The 19,237-nt window shown below is 55.8% G+C and overlaps 2 protein-coding genes across 2 annotated transcripts; both read left to right on the forward strand.

Annotated features, from left to right (window-relative positions):
- The first annotated feature begins 1,388 nt into the window (after positions 1–1,388).
- On the forward strand, positions 1,389–3,445 carry LOC137447286 (haptoglobin-like). The gene is made up of 5 exons (XM_068150685.1): positions 1,389–1,497; positions 1,851–1,912; positions 2,060–2,161; positions 2,338–2,412; positions 2,645–3,445. The coding sequence occupies exons 1-5, from the start codon at positions 1,487–1,489 to the stop codon at positions 3,406–3,408; spliced, it is 1,014 nt and encodes a 337-aa protein (XP_068006786.1). The 5' UTR covers positions 1,389–1,486; the 3' UTR covers positions 3,409–3,445.
- A 372-nt stretch (positions 3,446–3,817) lies between these two features.
- Positions 3,818–13,642, forward strand: DHX38 (DEAH-box helicase 38). The gene is made up of 26 exons (XM_068150661.1): positions 3,818–4,363; positions 4,827–5,014; positions 5,156–5,260; positions 5,591–5,756; positions 5,871–5,989; positions 6,105–6,181; positions 6,442–6,597; positions 7,499–7,660; positions 7,746–7,853; positions 8,223–8,335; positions 8,439–8,576; positions 8,798–8,984; positions 9,073–9,258; positions 9,699–9,839; positions 10,011–10,121; positions 10,197–10,313; positions 10,560–10,667; positions 10,784–10,896; positions 11,377–11,585; positions 11,664–11,818; positions 11,900–12,055; positions 12,130–12,264; positions 12,335–12,460; positions 12,841–12,936; positions 13,104–13,225; positions 13,367–13,642. The coding sequence occupies exons 1-26, from the start codon at positions 4,044–4,046 to the stop codon at positions 13,449–13,451; spliced, it is 3,699 nt and encodes a 1,232-aa protein (XP_068006762.1). The 5' UTR covers positions 3,818–4,043; the 3' UTR covers positions 13,452–13,642.
- The last annotated feature ends 5,595 nt before the right edge of the window (positions 13,643–19,237 follow it).

Below are 19,237 nucleotides of genomic sequence, written 5' to 3' on the forward strand. Positions count from 1 at the left end.
GCTTTGGCCTCAAGCATGGCCCTGTTCTGCCAGAGCCTGGTGTGTGGGCTGTGGTCTGTGCCCCATGAGCAGGCTAGGGCAGCTTCCACCACTCTCTTGCAGGCCGTGCTTCTGTCTGAGTAAACTGTGAGGCTGATGAGTTGGCATGGAGGCACAATCATGTGTTGCTTTTTCCCCCTGCTAGGGCATGGCAGTCTGATGTTGAGGGACAAACCTGCTGCTCCGAGACAGTGCTATGTCACCCTGTTTTCCTCAAGTGCTACAGCATCTTTCCAAGTGCTGGTGTGTTCATGATTCTGAGCTCTCAAGCCCTGATGCACCCTGTGCTGGGCTCCAGGCTGCATTTCAAGTGTGGTTGCATGAGTATGGGTGGTGCTGGGCCAAAGTTGTCAAGCCCTGTATTGTTCAGGGGCACAGGCACCCTATGAGATGGGAAGAAGCCTGTGCAGGATGGGTTGGCCCTCTTCTGGTGTGTCTGGGACCAGGCACATAGATCTCTCCTGAGTCTGAGGGACTGCAGTGTTTGAGTGGTCAGACCCCAGCAGGCCAGGCTTTGATGGCTCAGTGCTGGAGCTGGCCCTATACACTCCTGACAGTTTTGGGGTGGCCTCACTGCAACACTGGCACCTTAGGGTAGTTAAGAGGATGGATGCCTGTCTCCTCCTTTCCTGCTGCTCCTTGGTTGTGCTTCTGCTGGAAGTAGACTCCGCTGGTTGGAGCAGGCTCATGTGCTGTAGCTGGTGCCCTTGCTGCTGGCCAGCCACGTCCAGCTGGGCACTGGCCAGCGATTGCTGCTGCAAGTTCCCGTAAGGCTGGGCTGGCCCTTGCCTTTGCTGACAAACAACATGTGCCCAAGGGACCAAGAATTGCCAGGATAGGGGGCTGGAGCCAGGGTGGGGACCCTGGCTTGGCCACAGTCCCTTGGAGCCTCCAGTGACCTGGCATAGGATGTGCAGCCCTCAGCCAGCCAGGTCTGGACACTGATGGTGCTGAGCTCTGTGGTGCCCCAGCTTTGTAGGATGTGCCCCAACGGGGCAGAGCTGGGCATGGTATGGAAGTTGGCTCCTCTGCCCCAGCTTCCACTGCCAGCACTGGAGTGGCTGCTGGATGCCCACTGAGGTGGTGGCACAGGGTATGGGGAAGGGGCTGGCTCTGCTTTCAGTGAATCTCAGCAGCTGTCACAATGCCAGGGTACCAGTGTTTGCAGCCAGATCCCTCCCTGTATATTGGTAGCTGCAAAATCCGGGAAACTCTTGGCAGCCAGCTTCCCAGAGGGGCTGGCAGGCTTCCCAGGAGCTGCTGCCAGGCTGGCTGTGAGCCAGATGGGGCTTTTTGTGCTCCTGCTGCTGGGAAAGGTGCTGGCTGCATACAGCAGGGTCAGAAGGTCTGGAGCACATGGGGCAGGGAGGTGGCAATAAAAGGCATGAGGAAGGAGCCCTGAACAGCATCGACCTGCAAAAGGAGGTTGCTGCAAGGAGAGGAAACAATGAGCATGGGGTGAGTGATGCTGATGCACCCTTCATGTGCTTGGTGCTGTGTCTGTCCTGCATGTATGGTTGATGACCTGGCCCTGCTGTGGGCTGCAGCAGGACCCATGGAGGACCTGGAAGCGCTACAGGTCCCAGCGCTGCAGCCTTGTTCTCCACAGCAGCAGGATCCAGGTCTGGCCCAGGCAAGTTCTCCAGGCTGTGCCTAAGGGGCATCCCTGGAGGTGTGAGGTTGGTGTACTGCCCTTCTGGGGAGGGAGACCCCAGGGCTGGGTATGAGCTGGGGCAGTGCTCCAAATGGATCCCACAGGCAGGAGCAGAGGGTGGGAGATCTCTGCTGAGTGTGTCCTCTTTCCCCTACAGACCTGTAGTGCTGCTGATTACTGGCCTGGCCTGGACTGTGCTGGAGACTGCAACTGCCACCGGTACTTCCAGGGCAAGGGTGGGAGCACTGGAACTTGACAAGAAGCAGGCATGGGGCAGGGAAGGCAGGACTGGGGAGGGACCTGCTGGAAGTGGGGTGATGTCTTGGGCTGAGTCCTCTGAGCCAGCTGAACATCCTCTGCTTGCAGAGCGGAGCTGTGCAAAGCCTGTGGAGATAGAACATGGCTATGTGGAGCACCTGATCAAGTACCACTGCAACCCCTACTACAAGCTGAGCAGCTCTGGTGATGGTGAGGCATGTGTCATGGGCACAGCACCCATGCTTGTCCTGGCTTCAGGGGATGCAGGGGGCTGCCCTGTGCTGGATCGTGCAGGCCCCACCATCCTGGGGGGCACGAGTGGCTGCATACCCCTGAGCCTCCCTGGCTGCAGGGCAGGGATGCAGACTCTGATTTTTCCCCTACAGGCACATACAAGTGTGATGAGAATAATGAGTGGGTGAGCCCTGAAGCTGTCCAGGAGATGCCTGTCTGTGAGCCTGGTGAGAGCAGAGCGACAGGGGCTGGGGCTTTGAGGGGCAGTGTGGGTGGGAAAGTGTGAGGCGCAGGGCAAGTGGGAAGCTATGAGCAGCCTGCCTGGGCAGTCCTTGGGGTGTGGGGACTGCTTGCAGCCACCATCTTCAGTGCTGCTCCCTGGGGCTGCTGCAGGCCAGGAGGCACCCAGCACCTGCTGGCCTTGGAGAACTCACCAGGGTCCTGCTCTGCCTTGTGCAGTGTGTGGGAAGCCCAAGAACCCCCCCAGGCAGATGCAGCGGATCATCGGGGGCCTGCTGGCTCGGAAGGGCAGCTTCCCTTGGCAGGGCCGGCTGATCACCCACCACAACCTCACCACGGGGGCCACGCTCATTGGTGACCAGTGGCTGCTGACCACGGGTAGGAACGTTTACCTGAACCACAGAGAGGATGCCAAGCCAGAGGAGATTGCTCCAACACTCAAGCTTTTCCTGGGCACCCAGGAACAGCCTGCCTTAGACATTGAGCGTGTGGTGCTGCACCCCGGCTACCCGGAGAGTGTGGATCTGGCCCTGCTGAAACTCAAGCAGAAGGTGCACCTTGGAGAGGAGGTGATGCCTATCTGCCTGCCCAAGAAGGACTATGTGCGCCCAGGGCGGGTGGGTTATGTTTCAGGCTGGGGCCGTGGAGCCACCTTTGCTTTTTCCAGCATGCTGAAGTATGTGATGCTGCCAGTGGCGGAGGGGGAGAAGTGCCGGCAGTACTATGAGGCACGGAATGGGTCCTACTGGGTCCAGCCCATCCTCAGCAATGACACCTTCTGCGTGGGCATGAGTGAGCTGCGGGAGGATACATGCTATGGGGATGCTGGTGGTGCCTTTGCCGTGCAGGACTCTGATGATGACACCTGGTATGCAGCTGGCATCCTCAGCTACGACAAAACCTGCACGGCCTCCAAATACGGTGTATATGTGGATGTGCAGCGTGTCCTGGCCTGGGTCAAGGAGACGATGGCATCTGGCTGAGGCAGGGCCATTAAAAAATAAAAGTGCTTCACCCCTGGCTGCAGGCTCTGTCTGTCTGTGCACACCATTGTGGGGACCGCACATCTGTTGGGGTGGGAGTGGTGAGCGGGTGCCAGCCGCGGGGGGGTATATGCCTGTGCGGCCCCTGTGGGTCCCAGCAGGGCTTTATTGGGGGATGTATGGGAGACTGCAGGGACGGCTAGGGGTGTCGTGTGTCCCCTCCCCTGTCTCTGGAGGCGTCCGTGGGCTTCTCGCCCGTGTTTGTGGGTGCCTCTAGGGCTCCCCCGTGTGGGCGGGTGTCCCAATCTGCCTTGCCCCTCCCCTCCCCGACGCTCTCTTCCGGCGCCGCCCTCCACAGCTGGAAGTTGTCCGGCAGCCACGTGACACGGCGGCTTCCTCACGCCGGAAGTCTGTCGAGGTACGGGCTGCAGGTCTTGTCTGGGGTGGTTGGACTCTATGGTATCATAGTATCATAGTATGTGAGTGGCTAGAGCGGCCTCCCGCGGGGCATTGTGGGGCGGCCATGGCGGCGCTCTGGGAGCCGGTGCATCGTCGCTGAGGCAACTGTAAGCGGGTGCGGGGCTGCGGGAGTGCGGCGGGATCGGGGTAGCCTGTTTCGAGTCGGGTCGGCGGCGATGGCCGCGGCCGAGGAGTCGCTACACCGGCTGGCTGGGACGAGCCCGGAGGCCGAGGCCGGTGGTCTGGTGCTGCGGAACCGGAGCGCTGCCGCCGAGCAGCACATTTTCAAGGCGCCGGCGCCACGGGCCTCTCTGCTGGGCTTGGACGTGTTAGCCGCCCAGAAGCGGCGGGAACGCGAGGAGGAAGCGGCCGGTGGGAAAAGGTCCCGGGTCTCCTCATACAAGGACTGGGAGGAGGGCCGTGATGAGGTGGGCAGCTCTGAAGAGGACGACGAGGAGGAGACTTCCCGGAGCGGCCGGAGCACTCGCAAGGACAGGTGGGATCTGCTGGGGTTTCTGTGAAGGCAGGGGCACCTGGCGCGGTGCAGCCATTCGATCCCAGCCAGGGACACGGGCAGAGCAGGGATTGTGAACGCTGTCGGAGTGAGTGGTGGGACTGTAGCCTCCTGTGTGGCAGGTAGACCTGGAGATCTCCTTGGAGCACTGTGGAGCACCTCTGTAAATCTGACAAGATCTGGGAGAAGCCCTTTTACTGTGGCCCTCCCCGAGGCCTTGTGGGTAGTGCATGCTGGGCCTGCAAACAGCAGCCATCCTAGTGCAAGCCCTCTGCTTCGTGATGCCTGGGCGGGTGCCTGCTCAGATGGGCACATGTCTGAGGGCAACACACAAGCTTCTGCTGTAGTAGAAGGTAGAATGAGAGTTGAATGAGACAAGCCAACCACTGGCCCAGCTGTTCCTCAGTGCTTTAGAGCTTGCTTTCTCTCTGCTCTGTCTTTACAGGCATTACCGTTCTGTCCATGTGGAAACACCCTCCTACACAGGGGGTGTCAGTGAGGAGTTTTGGGAACGCAGCAGACAGCGGGAAAAGGAGCGTCGGGAACATGGTGTCTTTGCTTCCTCCAAGGAGGAGAAGGACCGAAAGAAGGAACGCAGCAGGGATCGGGACCATGACCGTAAACGGGACCGTGGTAACTGCTCAGAGACCCTTTGTGGCTTTTCCTGCTTTGGATTTCCGCTTGTCCCTCAGCTTGTCTGTAGACATTTGTTGTGTTTGTTGCTTGGGAAGCTCATTTGTGCACTGGGCACTTGATTTTACTTCCTTTTTGCAGAGGAGCGGGACAGAAGTCGTCACAGCAGCAGATCGGAGAGAGATGGCTCATCGGAGCGGAGCAGCAGGAGGGGTGAGCCAGAGAGCCCCAGACATCGTCCCAAAGGTAGGAGTGGGACCTGATCAAGTTCTAATGTGAGACCTAACAGGGTCCTGCCTCGGGCAGGTATAAAAGTCCTACCTTCACTGGGGTCTGGGAGCAATCAGCCAGCTCTGTGTGTGTGCCAGTCTGTCTGGTGCCTGTGCACTGGGGTCTGTTTTGGGTTTGTGTGACAGAAATGTGGTTCTTTGACAGTTTTTCTTGAAATTGCTGGGTCAGCCCCTTCTCTTAGAGGGAGGGCAAATGAGTGCCCTCTGCTCTCCTGCCGGGAGGTGTAAGGTGGCTCCAGGTGCCTGGAATCACTGTCTGAACTTCAAAGCCTGTCTCCTCTGCCAGATGCAGCCACACCATCTCGCTCCAGCTGGGAGGAAGATGATAGTGGTTACAGTGGTGTGCGCCGCTCGCAGTGGGAATCTCCTTCACCCCTGCCCTCCTATCGAGACTCGGAGCGCAGCCACCGGTCATCATCTCTGCGGGACACGGACCGGAGAGACCGTGACAGGTATAGGTGCCAGGGTCTTCAGCTGTGAGTTACTGAGCTGCAGCAAGGGGAGGGTATGCCTACCAGTAGTACCTGGCTGTGGGCACCAATGCTCCCCTCATGCTGTGTTCTCAGGTCTGTGAGGAGCAAGTACTCTGATAAGACGCCATTGCCCACTCCCTCGTATAAGTACAATGAGTGGGCTGATGACCGGAGACACCTGGGGTCCACTCCACGGCTATCCAGAGGGAGAGGTGAGAAGCCTGGGCTGGACCATGGTAGAACCCTGTTCCCTGCACAGCATGAGATTGGGCTCTTTGGGATTTCTTCTGGATCTGGTGCCTGAACTGACTGGCTCACCCCATCCAGGACGGCAAGGAGATGGAGAGGAAGGCATTGCCTTTGAGACAGAGGAAGAGCGACAGCAGTGGGAGGATGACCAGCGGGTGAGAGCTTGAAGGCGAGCAAGGAGTGAAGTGGGCAACAGGCATGGGGCTGCTGGGCTGAGCTGGCCAGACTGTGGAGGGGCAGGGGGCAGTGGGAGCAGTGGGGCAGTTGGATGGCCAGAGGGCTCCTCTTAGCAGCTGTACCGGAAGCAGTGAGAAGGCCTGGCCTGGGGAACATCTCAGCAGGCATGAGCTGCAGGGGCTGCCCGGACTGGGCTTCAGGGATAGCAGAGCTCAGGGCTGTGCCTCTCCCCTCTCAGCAAGCTGACCGTGACTGGTACATGATGGATGAGGGCTATGACGAGTTTCACAACCCCTTGGCCTACTCCTCTGAGGAGTACGTGAAGAAGCGGGAGCAGCACCTGCACAAGCAGAGGCAGAAGCGCATCTCAGCACAGCGGCGGCAGATCAATGAGGTAGGAGCAAGAACTGGGCCTAGCTTCTGTGAACATGTGAGTTTTGTTGCCCTTCCAGAGATCGGCTTGCAAAGGTAGAGATCAGGCAGCGAAGGCCAGGCTCTTGCTTGGGTGGGGAAAGGCAATCTGTGTCCTGGCCCAGACTTCAGAGAGAATCTGTTAAGTTCCCTGGAAAGTGTAGCTCCATATCTTCTGCCTGGGGTGGAATCCAGTCAGGGTGACTGTGGAGGACCACAGTGTCCAGGACAGAAGGGATGCAGATGTCTGCACTCCTGTTCTTCTGGGCTGTGAGGCCAGGTGTCCAGGCTTCCTGACGTGTTGTGAGTGTGGTAGGGACCTGGTGGACATTGTGTCCTGCATTTCCTTGGAGATATTCCTGTTGACTCTGTGCTTCATATGCTTAGGCTGTGTTTCTCTTACCCTACTGCTTTCAATCACAGTTTATTCCCTTACATTCATGCTTCTGAATCTGGAACCATCAGTTTCATCCTCAAAACACAGGAGAAACCCAGTCCCTATCAGCTGGTCCATCTCATCCTAATCTAGCTTAGGGCCTTCACTGTGATGGGTGTAAAGGGCTTGCAGATGAAAGCCCCTGGGGGAGGGCATCCATCACCGCTGGCCCACCGAGGAGGTTGTGTCTCTTCCTCCATCTCGCTTCCTGTTTGTGAGCTGATGGCAGCAGCCTCTAATTAATTCTGGCTTGAAATGATTCAGGCACTTCTCAGGGAATAAATCATCTTCCCTGGCTCCACAGGGCAGGTCACAGCAAAGGCATAACCCAGAAGGGGAGAGGGGAAAGGGCAGGGCTCAGACCTGAGCTTGATCACACCTGATGTGGTGTGATCACCAGCTTCCCTTGGAGTTTTCTGGGCTTTCTCTGATGTGTTTTTTCCCGCAGGATAATGAGCGCTGGGAGACGAATCGGATGCTGACCAGTGGCGTGGTCCATCGGATTGAGGTGGATGAAGATTTTGAGGAAGATAACTCTGCTAAAGTGCATCTCTTGGTGCACAACCTTGTGCCCCCTTTCCTAGATGGAAGGATTGTCTTCACCAAGCAGGTAGAGTCTGTGGATGATGGCATTGATGGCAGGGAGCCCCACACTTGTGAGTTCTGTGTACTGAAGCAATTGCTCTTTCCTCTAGCCGGAGCCAGTCATCCCTGTCAAAGATGCCACCTCAGATTTGGCCATCATAGCCCGCAAAGGCAGCCAGTTGGTGCGCAAGCACAGGGAGCAGAAGGAGCGTAAGAGGGTATGTTTTGGTTCACTGCTGCGCTCTACAGGGGTTGGGTGGTGCCTCACTGCTTTTGTTTGGGCTGTGTGGAATACAGGCCTCGGCAGACCTGACAATGAGTAGCTCATATTTTAAGATCTGGAGTATCCTGGAAGCCCAGCTCATTGGGTTGTCTCATATACAGCTGCTGTGATGTGATTCACTGTATCCAGAGCAGTGTCTAGAAACTCTGCTCCAGCTCTCTTGGGAGATGGGACTTGGTGTAAGAACAGGCTGCATGTTCTGCACTGTAGCATTGAGTTGTTGTGTGGCTTAGGAGTTGAATTGGAGGAGGTTTATTTATTAGTCTTTGCTATGACAAAGTTACACTGCTCTCTGCCCTTCCAGGCTCAGCATAAGCACTGGGAGCTGGCAGGCACAAAACTGGGAGACATTATGGGGATCAAGAAAGAAGAGGAGAAGGATGAGATGGTGACTGAAGATGGCAAAGTGGATTACAAGTAGGAGCTTGCTTTGTATTAATCTTGCTCAGCTAGTGATGTGGACTGTAGACATAGCAAAGTGTGTGGAGAGGCAACTTCAGGACTTCTGGTGTTTCCTTAGGACTGAGCAGAAGTTTGCTGAACACATGAAAGAAAAAAGTGAAGCCAGCAGTGAGTTTGCCAAGAAGAAATCAATCCTGGAGCAGAGACAATATCTGCCCATCTTTGCGGTGCAGCAGGAACTGCTTTCCATCCTCAGGTATGGCTGCCAGGGAGCTGGTCCTAGAGCATCCCCAGGGCATTGCTCTACCTCCCTACACAAGCAGCACGTTGAGGCTGTGCCCCTAGGAAACAGACCGCTGCATTGTATGTTCAGTGGCAGCTTTCCTGCCTGAGGAGGATGATACTTGTTTGGCCAGCTAGGGCTGTGAATGCAAAAGCCCTTCTTTGTGATGCATGACACTTTTCCCCTTTCTTCAGAGACAACAGCATTGTGATTGTGGTAGGGGAGACGGGGAGTGGGAAGACAACCCAGCTGACGCAGTACCTCCACGAGGATGGCTACACAGACTACGGCATGATCGGCTGCACCCAGCCCCGCAGAGTGGCAGCTATGTCAGTGGCCAAGCGTGTCAGTGAGGAGATGGGGGTGCGTCTGGGTGAGGAGGTGAGTCTGGCAGGGCTGTGGGGTGCAGCTGGAGGGCAGAGAGTTCCTGGGACTGTTGGCAGACTTGCTGGTGTCTGGGCTCTCCCAGGTGGGCTACGCCATTCGCTTTGAGGACTGCACGTCCGAGAACACAGTGATCAAATACATGACAGATGGGATCCTCCTGCGGGAGTCACTGCGGGAGGCTGACCTGGACAACTACAGCGCCATCATCATGGATGAGGCACACGAGCGCTCCCTCAACACTGACGTGCTCTTTGGCCTGCTTCGGGAGGTGTGTGAGAGCCTGCGCCCGGGGACAGCAGCATGGGGCACATGAGCTGGCCTTAAAACAGAGCATTTGGAGGAACAGCCCTTTTCTACCAGGTCTGGGAGAGGGAAGCAGAGCTGCCACACCTGTGTCTGCACTTGCTGCTCTGACATCGTGGTCCCTTGTTCTGAGGGGTTAAATCTCCCCTAGTGCCCAAGTGCTGCTAGGGGCTTGCTGGCAGAAGCTCTAGGTGTGATCTGTCTTTGATGGATTAAGGCTTCCTGGAGTGAGGTGGATGGGTTTTGCCTGCACAGAACACGGAGCATCTCTGTTCCCTAACACTGATGTCCAGTACCTCTAAGAGTACAGTAGAAGCTCTGTCCTGTGTTCTTGTCTCAGTAGTAATGGAAGCAGCCTGCAGCCATAACCAAATGCTCCTTCCTTATTGTTCATCTCTTTTCTAGGTGGTGGCGCGACGTTCAGATCTCAAACTCGTGGTCACCTCAGCCACCATGGATGCAGATAAGTTTGCATCCTTCTTCGGGAATGTTCCTATTTTCCACATTCCGGGGCGCACCTTCCCTGTGGACATTCTTTTCAGCAAGGTATCATCAACATTGCAGAGGGAAGCTCTGTTATGACAGGAGGGGCTTGTGTGTTGGGTGTGCTGTACTCTGGTGGACAAAGGGCAGAGGAGGACTGCTATGATGCAGTCCTGCACACAGGACAAGGCAGGTGAGGTTATTGGTGTCCGTAATGTGGGTTGTGTTTTTCAGACCCCACAAGAGGATTATGTGGAGGCTGCAGTGAAGCAAGCCCTGCAGGTCCATTTGTCTGGTGCTCCTGGAGACATCCTTGTCTTCATGCCTGGCCAGGAGGACATAGAGGTGAGCTAGAAGGGCAGGCACTGCTCTACCCCCTTGTCATTTTAATCTTATGTTTACACCCCTCTTTGTGTCTAGGTGACCTCAGAGCAAATTGTGGAGCACCTTGAGGAGCTGGAGAAGGCACCCGCTCTTGCTGTCCTGCCTATCTATTCTCAGCTACCCTCAGACTTGCAGGCCAAGATCTTCCAGAAGGTGCTGATGTGTGCTCTGTGACAGGAGTGGGGCTGGGAAACTGGTACAGAGAAGTCTCCTGAGCATGAGTGGTGCAGATGTGCCTTTTGTATTGGACAAGGAGGCCAAGTGCAAGCTTGCATCCATCCCTCATCTTCCCAAGAGTCCCCCCTGGCCTTCTGGGTTCTGTTTTGCTGCTCTGCACTCCTCCTTGGTGGTACAGAGGCCCATGCTTGTGGGTTTGACTGATGTGTGGTGTGCTTGCAGGCTCCAGATGGGGTCAGGAAGTGCATTGTTGCCACTAACATTGCAGAGACCTCACTGACAGTGGATGGCATCATGTTTGTGATTGATTCTGGCTACTGCAAGCTGAAGGTAAGCCAAGACTTGCTGTGCTCTTCATGGCCATGATCTCTGGGGTCAGGTTGAGGGAATTCTGTGGCAGCGACCCAGAACCTCTTACTTCAGCCTTGTTTTCTTGTGCCCTGCAGGTTTTCAACCCCCGTATAGGCATGGATGCGCTGCAGATCTACCCCATCAGTCAAGCCAATGCCAACCAGAGGGCTGGCCGAGCTGGCCGAACAGGCCCAGGCCACTGCTTCAGGTAGGCAGAGCACTGCTGTTCCTCTTCCTATTGTATCTACAACTCTGCATCAGATTGTGTAAATCTTTCTTCTCACTGAGCTGTTGTTATCTTGAACTTCTGGGGTCATCAGGGCAGTAGGCAGGCCTTGAAGCCTTTTCTTTTGGACCCCGTGCCTCTGCAGAAGGCAGGACATGCTCCAGTTTCTTTCTTGTCCATGCTTACTTGTGTCTGTTCCACCCTTGGTGCTGTGAGGATAATGACCAAGCCAAAGGCAGCTTTCTGCAGGCTTTGCTGTGAGATTGGTCTGTGCCTGGGGAGGGGCATACACTGTTACTGCAGTCCAAGCACCTTATGTGCTGGCAAGGACACTCTTTGGCTAGGCTGGAGGCTCCTTCTGGGGTCCTGCTGGCTGGCTGGGCTGAGTGTGGAGTCGCAGCCCTGTGTTGCATGGCTGACTTGGGCAATGAGAGGAGCATGCTGTTGGCATCTGTTCCACAGGCTCTACACCCAGAGTGCCTACAAGAACGAGCTGCTGACAACCACAGTGCCCGAGATCCAGCGCACCAACCTTGCCAATGTTGTGCTTTTGCTCAAGTCTTTGGGTGTGCAAGACCTGCTGCAGTTCCACTTCATGGATCCTCCCCCTGAGGACAACATGCTGAACTCCATGTACCAGCTGTGGATCCTGGGTGCCCTGGACAACACAGGTACTGACTGCTGGGGCAAGCTGCTAGCCCACGGGCCTGGGACCTGCCTGGCTGCTGACCCTTGTGCTGTTCTTACAGGTGGCCTGACCTCAACAGGACGTCTCATGGTGGAGTTCCCACTGGATCCTGCGCTCTCTAAAATGCTCATTGTTTCCTGTGACATGGGTTGCAGCTCTGAGATCTTGCTCATTGTCTCCATGTTGTCTGTGCCTGCCATCTTTTATCGGCCTAAGGTACCGGTTTGTTCTTTGAGCAGTCTGAGGCCTTCTCCTGCCCTGTGACTGACCTGTGTTTGTTCTTTGCTTACCCTTCAGGGGCGAGAGGAGGAGAGTGACCAAGTGCGGGAGAAATTTGCTGTTCCCGAGAGTGATCACCTGACTTACCTGAACGTTTATCTGCAGTGGAAGAACAACAACTATTCCACACTGTGGTGCAACCAGCACTTCATCCATGCCAAGGCCATGCGGAAGGTGAGGTTGTGGCAGCGAACCTGGGGAGGGAGTCTTGTATGGGAGAGGGATCCAACCATCACACGCCTTCGCAGGTGCGGGAGGTGCGTGCCCAGCTGAAGGACATCATGGTGCAGCAGCGGATGAGCCTGGCATCCTGTGGCACTGACTGGGATGTTGTCAGGAAGTGTATCTGTGCTGCCTATTTCCATCAAGCTGCAAAGCTGAAGGTGAGAGGTGTCTGTGCTAGGTGAGTTCCCACTCTGGGAACTGGTGGACCAACCACACTTCTCTTTGCAGGGCATTGGGGAGTATGTGAACATCCGCACCGGCATGCCCTGCCACCTGCACCCCACAAGCTCGCTGTTTGGCATGGGCTACACACCAGACTACATTGTGTATCATGAGCTGGTCATGACCACCAAGGTGAGCCTGACCTGAGGGCTATCAAGAAGAAGAGTGCTCTGAGAGAGATGGGGAGGCTTTGCTGTGGTGCCACAGGGCAGAAGGGCAGTTGTCAGCCTTTCTCACCCATTCCAACTCAGCATGCCTGCATCATCTGCAGTGTCTCCTTTGTCCATTTCCCAGTGTTTTTCCCTGGCCTGTGTGGGACGTGTTTGAATCTCTTTTCAGTCCTACTCAGTCCAGCCCATAGCAGCTTCCAAGGAATTGTTCAGAAGGGATGTAGTCCTTGCCTGAGAAGTGTCACCAAGTGGGGGAGGGAGGGAGCTGCCATGTCTCTGGAAGTGGTGCCCAGGCCCTGAGAGTGCCATCCTGCTACCCTGATCTTTCCTCTGTCCCTGCAGGAATATATGCAGTGTGTCACTGCTGTGGATGGAGAGTGGCTGGCAGAGCTGGGCCCCATGTTCTACAGTATCAAACATGCTGGCAAGTCACGGCAGGTGAGTCTCCTAACCAGGACGAGCTGGCAGACAGCACACTTGCTGGATACCCATTTTAGTGCAGTCTGTATATTTTGGCATGGAGGGAACAGGCCTGTAGGCTTGCAGAGAGTGCTGCTGCTGGCCAGCCCTCTTTCTGACCCTCACCTGCTGCTGCCTTGCTCCAGGAGAACCGCCGCCGTGCCAAGGAGGAGGTGTCAGCCATGGAGGAGGAGATGGCTCTGGCTGAGGAGCAGCTCCGTGCCCGCCGGGAGGAGCAGGAGCGCCGGAACCCCCTGGGCAGTGCAAGGTGGGTACTGGCCTTGCCTGGCCAGGGCTTGCCTGCTTAATGACAGCAGTGACCTGTGGGGCGGATCCCAGCTTCCCTGTGCGTGTTCTGGTACGGGGAAAGTTGCACTGTCCACTAACCACCCTTGTCCCTTCCTGGCAGATCTACCAAAATCTACACCCCAGGGCGGAAGGAGCAGGGGGAGCCACTGACGCCACGACGCACCCCGGCCCGCTTTGGCCTCTGAGGAGGCAGTGCCCATGGCTTTGAGGCTTAAAGACTTCCAGGAGCAGCTGAGCCTTAGGAGAGTGCCCAGCTCCTCTGATCAGTGTACTCTGTGAGGACCTCCACAGCTTGTGGCCCAGGAAGGCTTTGCACTTGGCACTGATTTTGCTACAGAACACAAAGAATTTATTTGTTTAAAGGTTGTCAGTCTAATCCTTGCTTGGTTTTGTGCTGCTCCTTGTCCTGGAGGCAAGTGGTGGGTGGAGGCAGCCCTGCAGAGTCATGCAGGGATGACACCGTTCATTCGTTGCTCTCTGGAGCCTGGGATGAGGCACAGAATTACACTGACGGAGGGCAAAACCAGCCTGTCCCTCTCCTGTGCTGCTGCAAAGGCAGTTCCATGACCCATGCCCTGGGCAGGTGACCAGTGCCCAGTGGTTCCTGTGCACAGAAGACCACAGGCCCAGGCCCTGTCTCAGGCCCAGACCTGTTTCTGACGCAGCTGTGCTAGGAACTCATCTCACCTTCGGTTGCTGGTCCTGCTTCTGCGTTCTGATTGTGAGATACCTGCTTTCCTCCTGTATCCTGCCCAGTGTGTCTTGAAGATGCCTGGAGGAAAGGCAGGGGAGATGAGGTGTTGCAATGGTGCAAATGGTGCAGATACAATCCTGATCTGCTGGCCTGGCAGGACCTGAGGCAGTCCAGCAGTGGTGTTTCTGTCGCACACGTCTCTGCTGGCAGCAGTAGCTGCTGTGTGCAGAGAGCTGAGCCCTGCTCCCTGTGTTCACCAGGTACGTCTTGCCTGTCAGCTCTGTGCTCTGCTTGATTTGCTGCTGGATCTTGTGGCCTCGTTTCTCATTTGGCTGCTTGAAAATAGCATGAGCTGAGGGAGTTGGTGTGAGGAGAAGACAGCCACCTGCCCCTCTGCTCTGGTATGACTTCTCACTCACATTTGCTCCTTCACATGCTGGCTGATGTTGAGCAGCACCAGCTCCCTTTCCTTGCACATCCTGCTGCTGTCAGAGCATGCCCAAGTGCAGCATGATTCTCCTCTGTTCTGGGAGCAGTGCCCAGAGTCAGAACCTGTTGGCCTCGTGCACTGGAGAGCACCTCCTGGTGCTGGTGCATCTGGCAAGCCCCATCCTGCCCCACTGGCAAACCTGTACCAGTGTCCATGGTGAACCTTGCAGCATCCTCATGTCATGGCTCTGTTGCCAGCCTCATGCTGCCCTTGCACCCCCTTCTCTCTGTGCTACCCTCCTTGCACCCTGCTCTGGCCCCATTGCTGGCCACAGGACATGGTGCAGGCCTGCAGCTTAAAGTGGGTGCTGGTGAGGCCAGCAGTGGTGCATGCTGGCACTGTTTCTCTGGGCCAGCTGTGCTAGTCAGCAGCTCCTTGAGCTGTCCCCTGAGCTGCCTCTAGAACTGCCCTGAGCTCTCAGAGGAGCTATTGACTGGGGCTCCTGCTCCCTGTTTCTTCCTGTCCAAAAGGGTAAAAATAACAGGAATGAGTTGTTGAAAATGAAATTTCACTTTCCCCACACCCTTCTGTGTCCATGTGGCTTCCCAACACAGATCAATAGTGTTTAGACAGCCAAGGAGATTTTTTTCCCCCTCTTAAGGCACCAGATCAATAGTGGAAAAAAAAACAACAAACCCTCTGCCCTTGTGTGTGTTAAAGTAAATGTGAACACGTTGGGCCTGGGGATGCCCAAGTGGTGTGATAGCAGTGGCTGGGGTGGGTGTCCCCTTTGCTCTGCACACCACACACGGGTCACTGCTGGTGGGACTTGCTGCGGGGGAAATCCTGGCAGGGCTACAGGCCATGGGCTCCAGGGGAGGCTGAGGGTGCCCCGGCAAAGCCCCCATAGGTCATGAGGGGCTCTGAGGGTGGGGATGAGCTTGGCTGTCAGCCATTAGGCTCAACAGAAACCCAGGCTGGCAGGCACACGTGCAGCATCGATCTGCTGGGGAAGAAGCTTTTGCAGAGGGGAATCCTGCTGCGCAACCCTGCAAGAAACCTTCACCAGGGCTTTCAGGAAATCAATCGGCCAGCATGCAGGGGATGGACTGGTGCTAGCAGGAGGAATCAGTGTCCAGTTGTGATAGGCAGTGACCTCCAAGCAATGTCTGGCCACAGGGGACCTGCCCTGTCCTGTGGGGCCACAGGCTGCCTGTTGCAGCTGGGAGGTGTGGGTGCAATTTCCTGAGCTGCTAAAGGACCATGTGAGCTGGTGTCCAGATAGAGGCAGGGCTAGCCCAGTGTAGGGAAGTGTGCAGCAGTGTGGACACACCAAAACCTCTGCAGAGGGGATCACTGACTGGTGCAATGGGTCTGTAATGCCTGAGCTGGGGAGCTGCTGGCTCACCCTTGCACCCCAGGCTGCTGAGGAGTGGATGGGACAGCTCTGGGTAGTGTGTGGCTAGTCTGCCCACCCTTCTGGGGCTGCAGGGCAGCAGCCTGGATGGCCCAGGGTAGCAGAGTGGGTCTCTTGGTGCCAGCACTACCTTGTGCACAGCTGCAGAGCAATGCCCTGGGCACACATCTGCCTGTGCCATGGGACTCCCTGCGCTGTCCCCCCTCACTGAGGCTCAATGCAGTCTCACAGGTATGTGTTCTAACAGGAAATTTCCAAGGCCAAGCTGGGCCCAGAAGGTGAACGCAGATGTACCATAATAGAAATCATCGGTTGCTATGGAAACCTGCTCCACCAGCGGGCCGCAGCCACAGGCGGTGGGTGGGAGCGGGTGAAGCACCAACAGTCCTGTGAGCAGGACCACTTAACCCCCACTGTGCAGAACACGATTGAATTTAGCCCTAATTTCTGCCAGTGTGAGGGAACAAAATTTCCCTGCAGATTTCAATCTTCTTCTGGCAGTGGCAGCCAGGGCACAGAGTCTCCATGGGGTACAGAGCCTCCACAGGGCACAGGGCCTCCAAGACTGCCACCCTCTGCTTTGGTGTTCCAGCACAGCCTTATTGCTACTTTAATTAAAGGCAGTTGCTCTCCTTAGCAGGGCCTTGCACATCACACACACGCTGGGATGGAGCCCAGAGCAGCCCACACTACTCTGTGGCACAGCTCGGCATGGCTTGATATAGCTCTGCTGTCCTGTAGCAGGATGCACACAGATCTGCAGTCTGCAGTGGTTCAGCTTCATTGCAGTGACCTTTGCCACCTCATTTGTCCTTGTGACTGCAGCAGCAGCCCTGGCCATGCTGCTGGGTTATGCCACTGCTGGGTGCTTCTCGCATGTGCTGTGATCATGGAGTCACAGAATTGTTTTGACTGGAAAAGACCTTTAACATCACCGAGTCCAACCGTTAACCCAGCACTGCCTGGTCACTGCTGAACCACATCCCTCAGCAGTGCATCTCCATGGCTTTGAAACTTCTCCAGGGACAGGGACTCCACCACTGCCCTGGGTCAGCCTGCTCCAGGCCCTGACAATGTTTTCTATGCACTGCTGTACACCATGCTGACCTGTGCTGTGCTGCAGGGGCCCAGATGCCTGCTGCTGGAGCAGGGGAGCTGTGTTGGGCTGGTGTGTCTGGAGGTGCCCACTAGTGCCTGCACACACCTGACCCACTGGATTATCTGTTCTCTACTCCTGCTGCTGTGCTGGTGACCCTGCTGCCGTGGGGCTGGCTGCTGTGAGGCCGTGAGTGAGCAGTGCCTACCTCAGCCGGGCTCAACCCTGCTCCCGCTTCCAGTGAGCCTGTGGGGCAGCCCCACAGCGCTCGCCCGGTGTAGGGAAGATGAGGGGACCAAATTGGAGTCTGCAGGGTGAGCTGGCACCGTGCGGCGCTGGGGTGGGAGTTGTCTCGCTTTAATTACTGCCGTAATATTATTCTTTTCAGTGTCACGTTAATTGAAATTAAACAGCTGCCACGTTCTGGCTGGGACAAAAGTGAATCCTTTTTCATTCCCCTCCAGTTTAATGAAGACTGACGTGTGGAGAGGAAACAAAGGCAATCCAGCTGCTGCCTCTTGCTGGCACACGCATCAGCAATTACTGGGGACCCTGTGAGCCGGCAGAGACGCACTGGAGCACACCACAGCTACCAGTCCCAGCAGGAACGGGGTACCCATGTTGTGGAGGATGCCAGCTCTGGGGTGTCAGGGAGAATTGCAGCCTGCCCAGGCACTGAATTCAGCCTTTGGTTCCACCACTTGAGATGCATCCAACCATCAGCCATGTCCCACTGTGGCTCCTTGACCCTCCTGCACTGCCAGAGTCATCTCATCCCTGTGGGCTTGGCCAGCCTTAGCCTCCTGACATTGGAAGTCAGCAGCAGGCCCACACAGCCTGAGAGCCCGAGCTGAGACAGCAGTGTCAGATGAGGAGGGTATCTCTCTCCAGCCTTAAGTTTTTTTCTGGTTTAGAACTAGACGCTTGCTTGTGATGCCATTCAGTACTTTAAAATATGCAAAATGAGGCGCTGGTACAAACCTCATTAACACCCGCCTCCAACATCATTAAGATGTTTCCAAGAAAATTAATTGAGAGACTCATTAAAAATAAATTAAGAAAAATGTGTTGCAGAGCGCCTGCTCTGAGCTCGTAAATCACGGCTCAAAGCTCCAGGCCGCTGCACAGGCAATTAACGCCAGCCAATTTGTTTTATCCTGACTGCGAAAATTAGAAAGCAGACATGGAGATTAGATTAGGGACGTCTGTCAAGCAGAACTCGGAGTGAATATTTTAGGATACAAAATGGAAATCAGGAAAACAAAGCTGGGACTTCATTTGGAAGAGCTGACAGGCAGAGGTGGGGAGGGAGGAGAGAGATTTCTCTTTCAAGGAGCGGCACCATGCTTGCGTTTAGCTGCAGCCCCACCTCGTGCTCTCGCCATCCCACCGCTCCCCGTTTTCATCTGCGCATCGCCAGTCCTTTGTGGCCACCTGCACAGACACCGCCTGCCCCTCTCGGAGAGCCTGGGCTCATAGTGAGAGCGTGCTTTGAAGTCGCTGTGTATTACAGAGCCCGAACCAACATGTCGCCTGTGTATCTGCCGATTACACACTTGGATTAGCAAACACAGTACAACTGGGTGAGCCCACTGCTTAGGACTTGCTCAGCTTTGTGCCATTAGTACCCCTTTGTCCACCTCTCGCACCTTCCACCAGAGGATCTCAATCTACTTTATATTCATGAACTGAACTGCAGAGCCCTTCTGCAAAATGAGCAAGTGTTATTATCCCCATTTTGCACAGGGAAGCTGAAGCAGAGATAAGTTAAGGTCTTGCTCGTAACTGTATGAATGCATAAATAGCTGTGCAGCAGCAGCCATTGTATTTGCACATACCAGTGGTGTGCTGGACACACTCATGGCTCTTTGTTCAGTCAGATGTCCAGCCATAGCTGCAGCAGAACCAGCTGCGGTGCACAAGGGGGTCACTTCCAAACAGCCACACAAACAGCTCACAAAAGTGCAGGTCAGAGCATCCTGCCTGTGCTCAGCTCTGTAAAAGTGACAGGGGAGGTTTAGGTTGGATATTAGGAAAATTTTCTTAACTGACAGGGTGGTCAGGCATTGGAGCAGGCTCCCCAGGGAGGTGGTGGAGTCACCATCCCCAGAAGTGTTCAAAAATGTGTGGACATGGCACTTCGGGACACGGTTTAATCGCTGTGGGGGGTTGAATGTTGGACTTGATGGTCTTAGAAGGCTTTTCCAGGCAAAACAATTCTGTGATACTATGATATCTGGAGTGACCTGTCAGTGTGGCCCTGGAGCAAATGCCACCTTTCGCTCATTGCTGAAGCTGCTGGGCAGCTCTCTGTGGGCTGAGGAGCTGTGTGTG

This window comes from Melanerpes formicivorus, unplaced genomic scaffold, assembly GCF_026170545.1.
Source record: "Melanerpes formicivorus ecotype bairdi unplaced genomic scaffold, bMelFor1.0.p_v2 SCAF_20, whole genome shotgun sequence".
In the NCBI taxonomy this organism is placed as follows: Eukaryota; Metazoa; Chordata; class Aves; order Piciformes; family Picidae; genus Melanerpes; species Melanerpes formicivorus.

Coding starts and splice junctions, on each gene's coding strand:
- LOC137447286 (XM_068150685.1), top strand. Junction 2,162..2,337: donor GCTGAGCAGCTCTGGTGATG/GTGAGGCATGTG, acceptor TTTCCCCTACAG/GCACATACAAGTGTGATGAG. Junction 2,413..2,644: donor GATGCCTGTCTGTGAGCCTG/GTGAGAGCAGAG, acceptor TGCCTTGTGCAG/TGTGTGGGAAGCCCAAGAAC.
- DHX38 (XM_068150661.1), top strand. CDS start 4,044: ATGGCCGCGGCCGAGGAGTCGCTACACCGGCTGGCTGGGACGAGCCCG. Junction 9,259..9,698: donor TCTTTGGCCTGCTTCGGGAG/GTGTGTGAGAGC, acceptor TCTCTTTTCTAG/GTGGTGGCGCGACGTTCAGA. Junction 12,056..12,129: donor ATGCCAAGGCCATGCGGAAG/GTGAGGTTGTGG, acceptor ACGCCTTCGCAG/GTGCGGGAGGTGCGTGCCCA.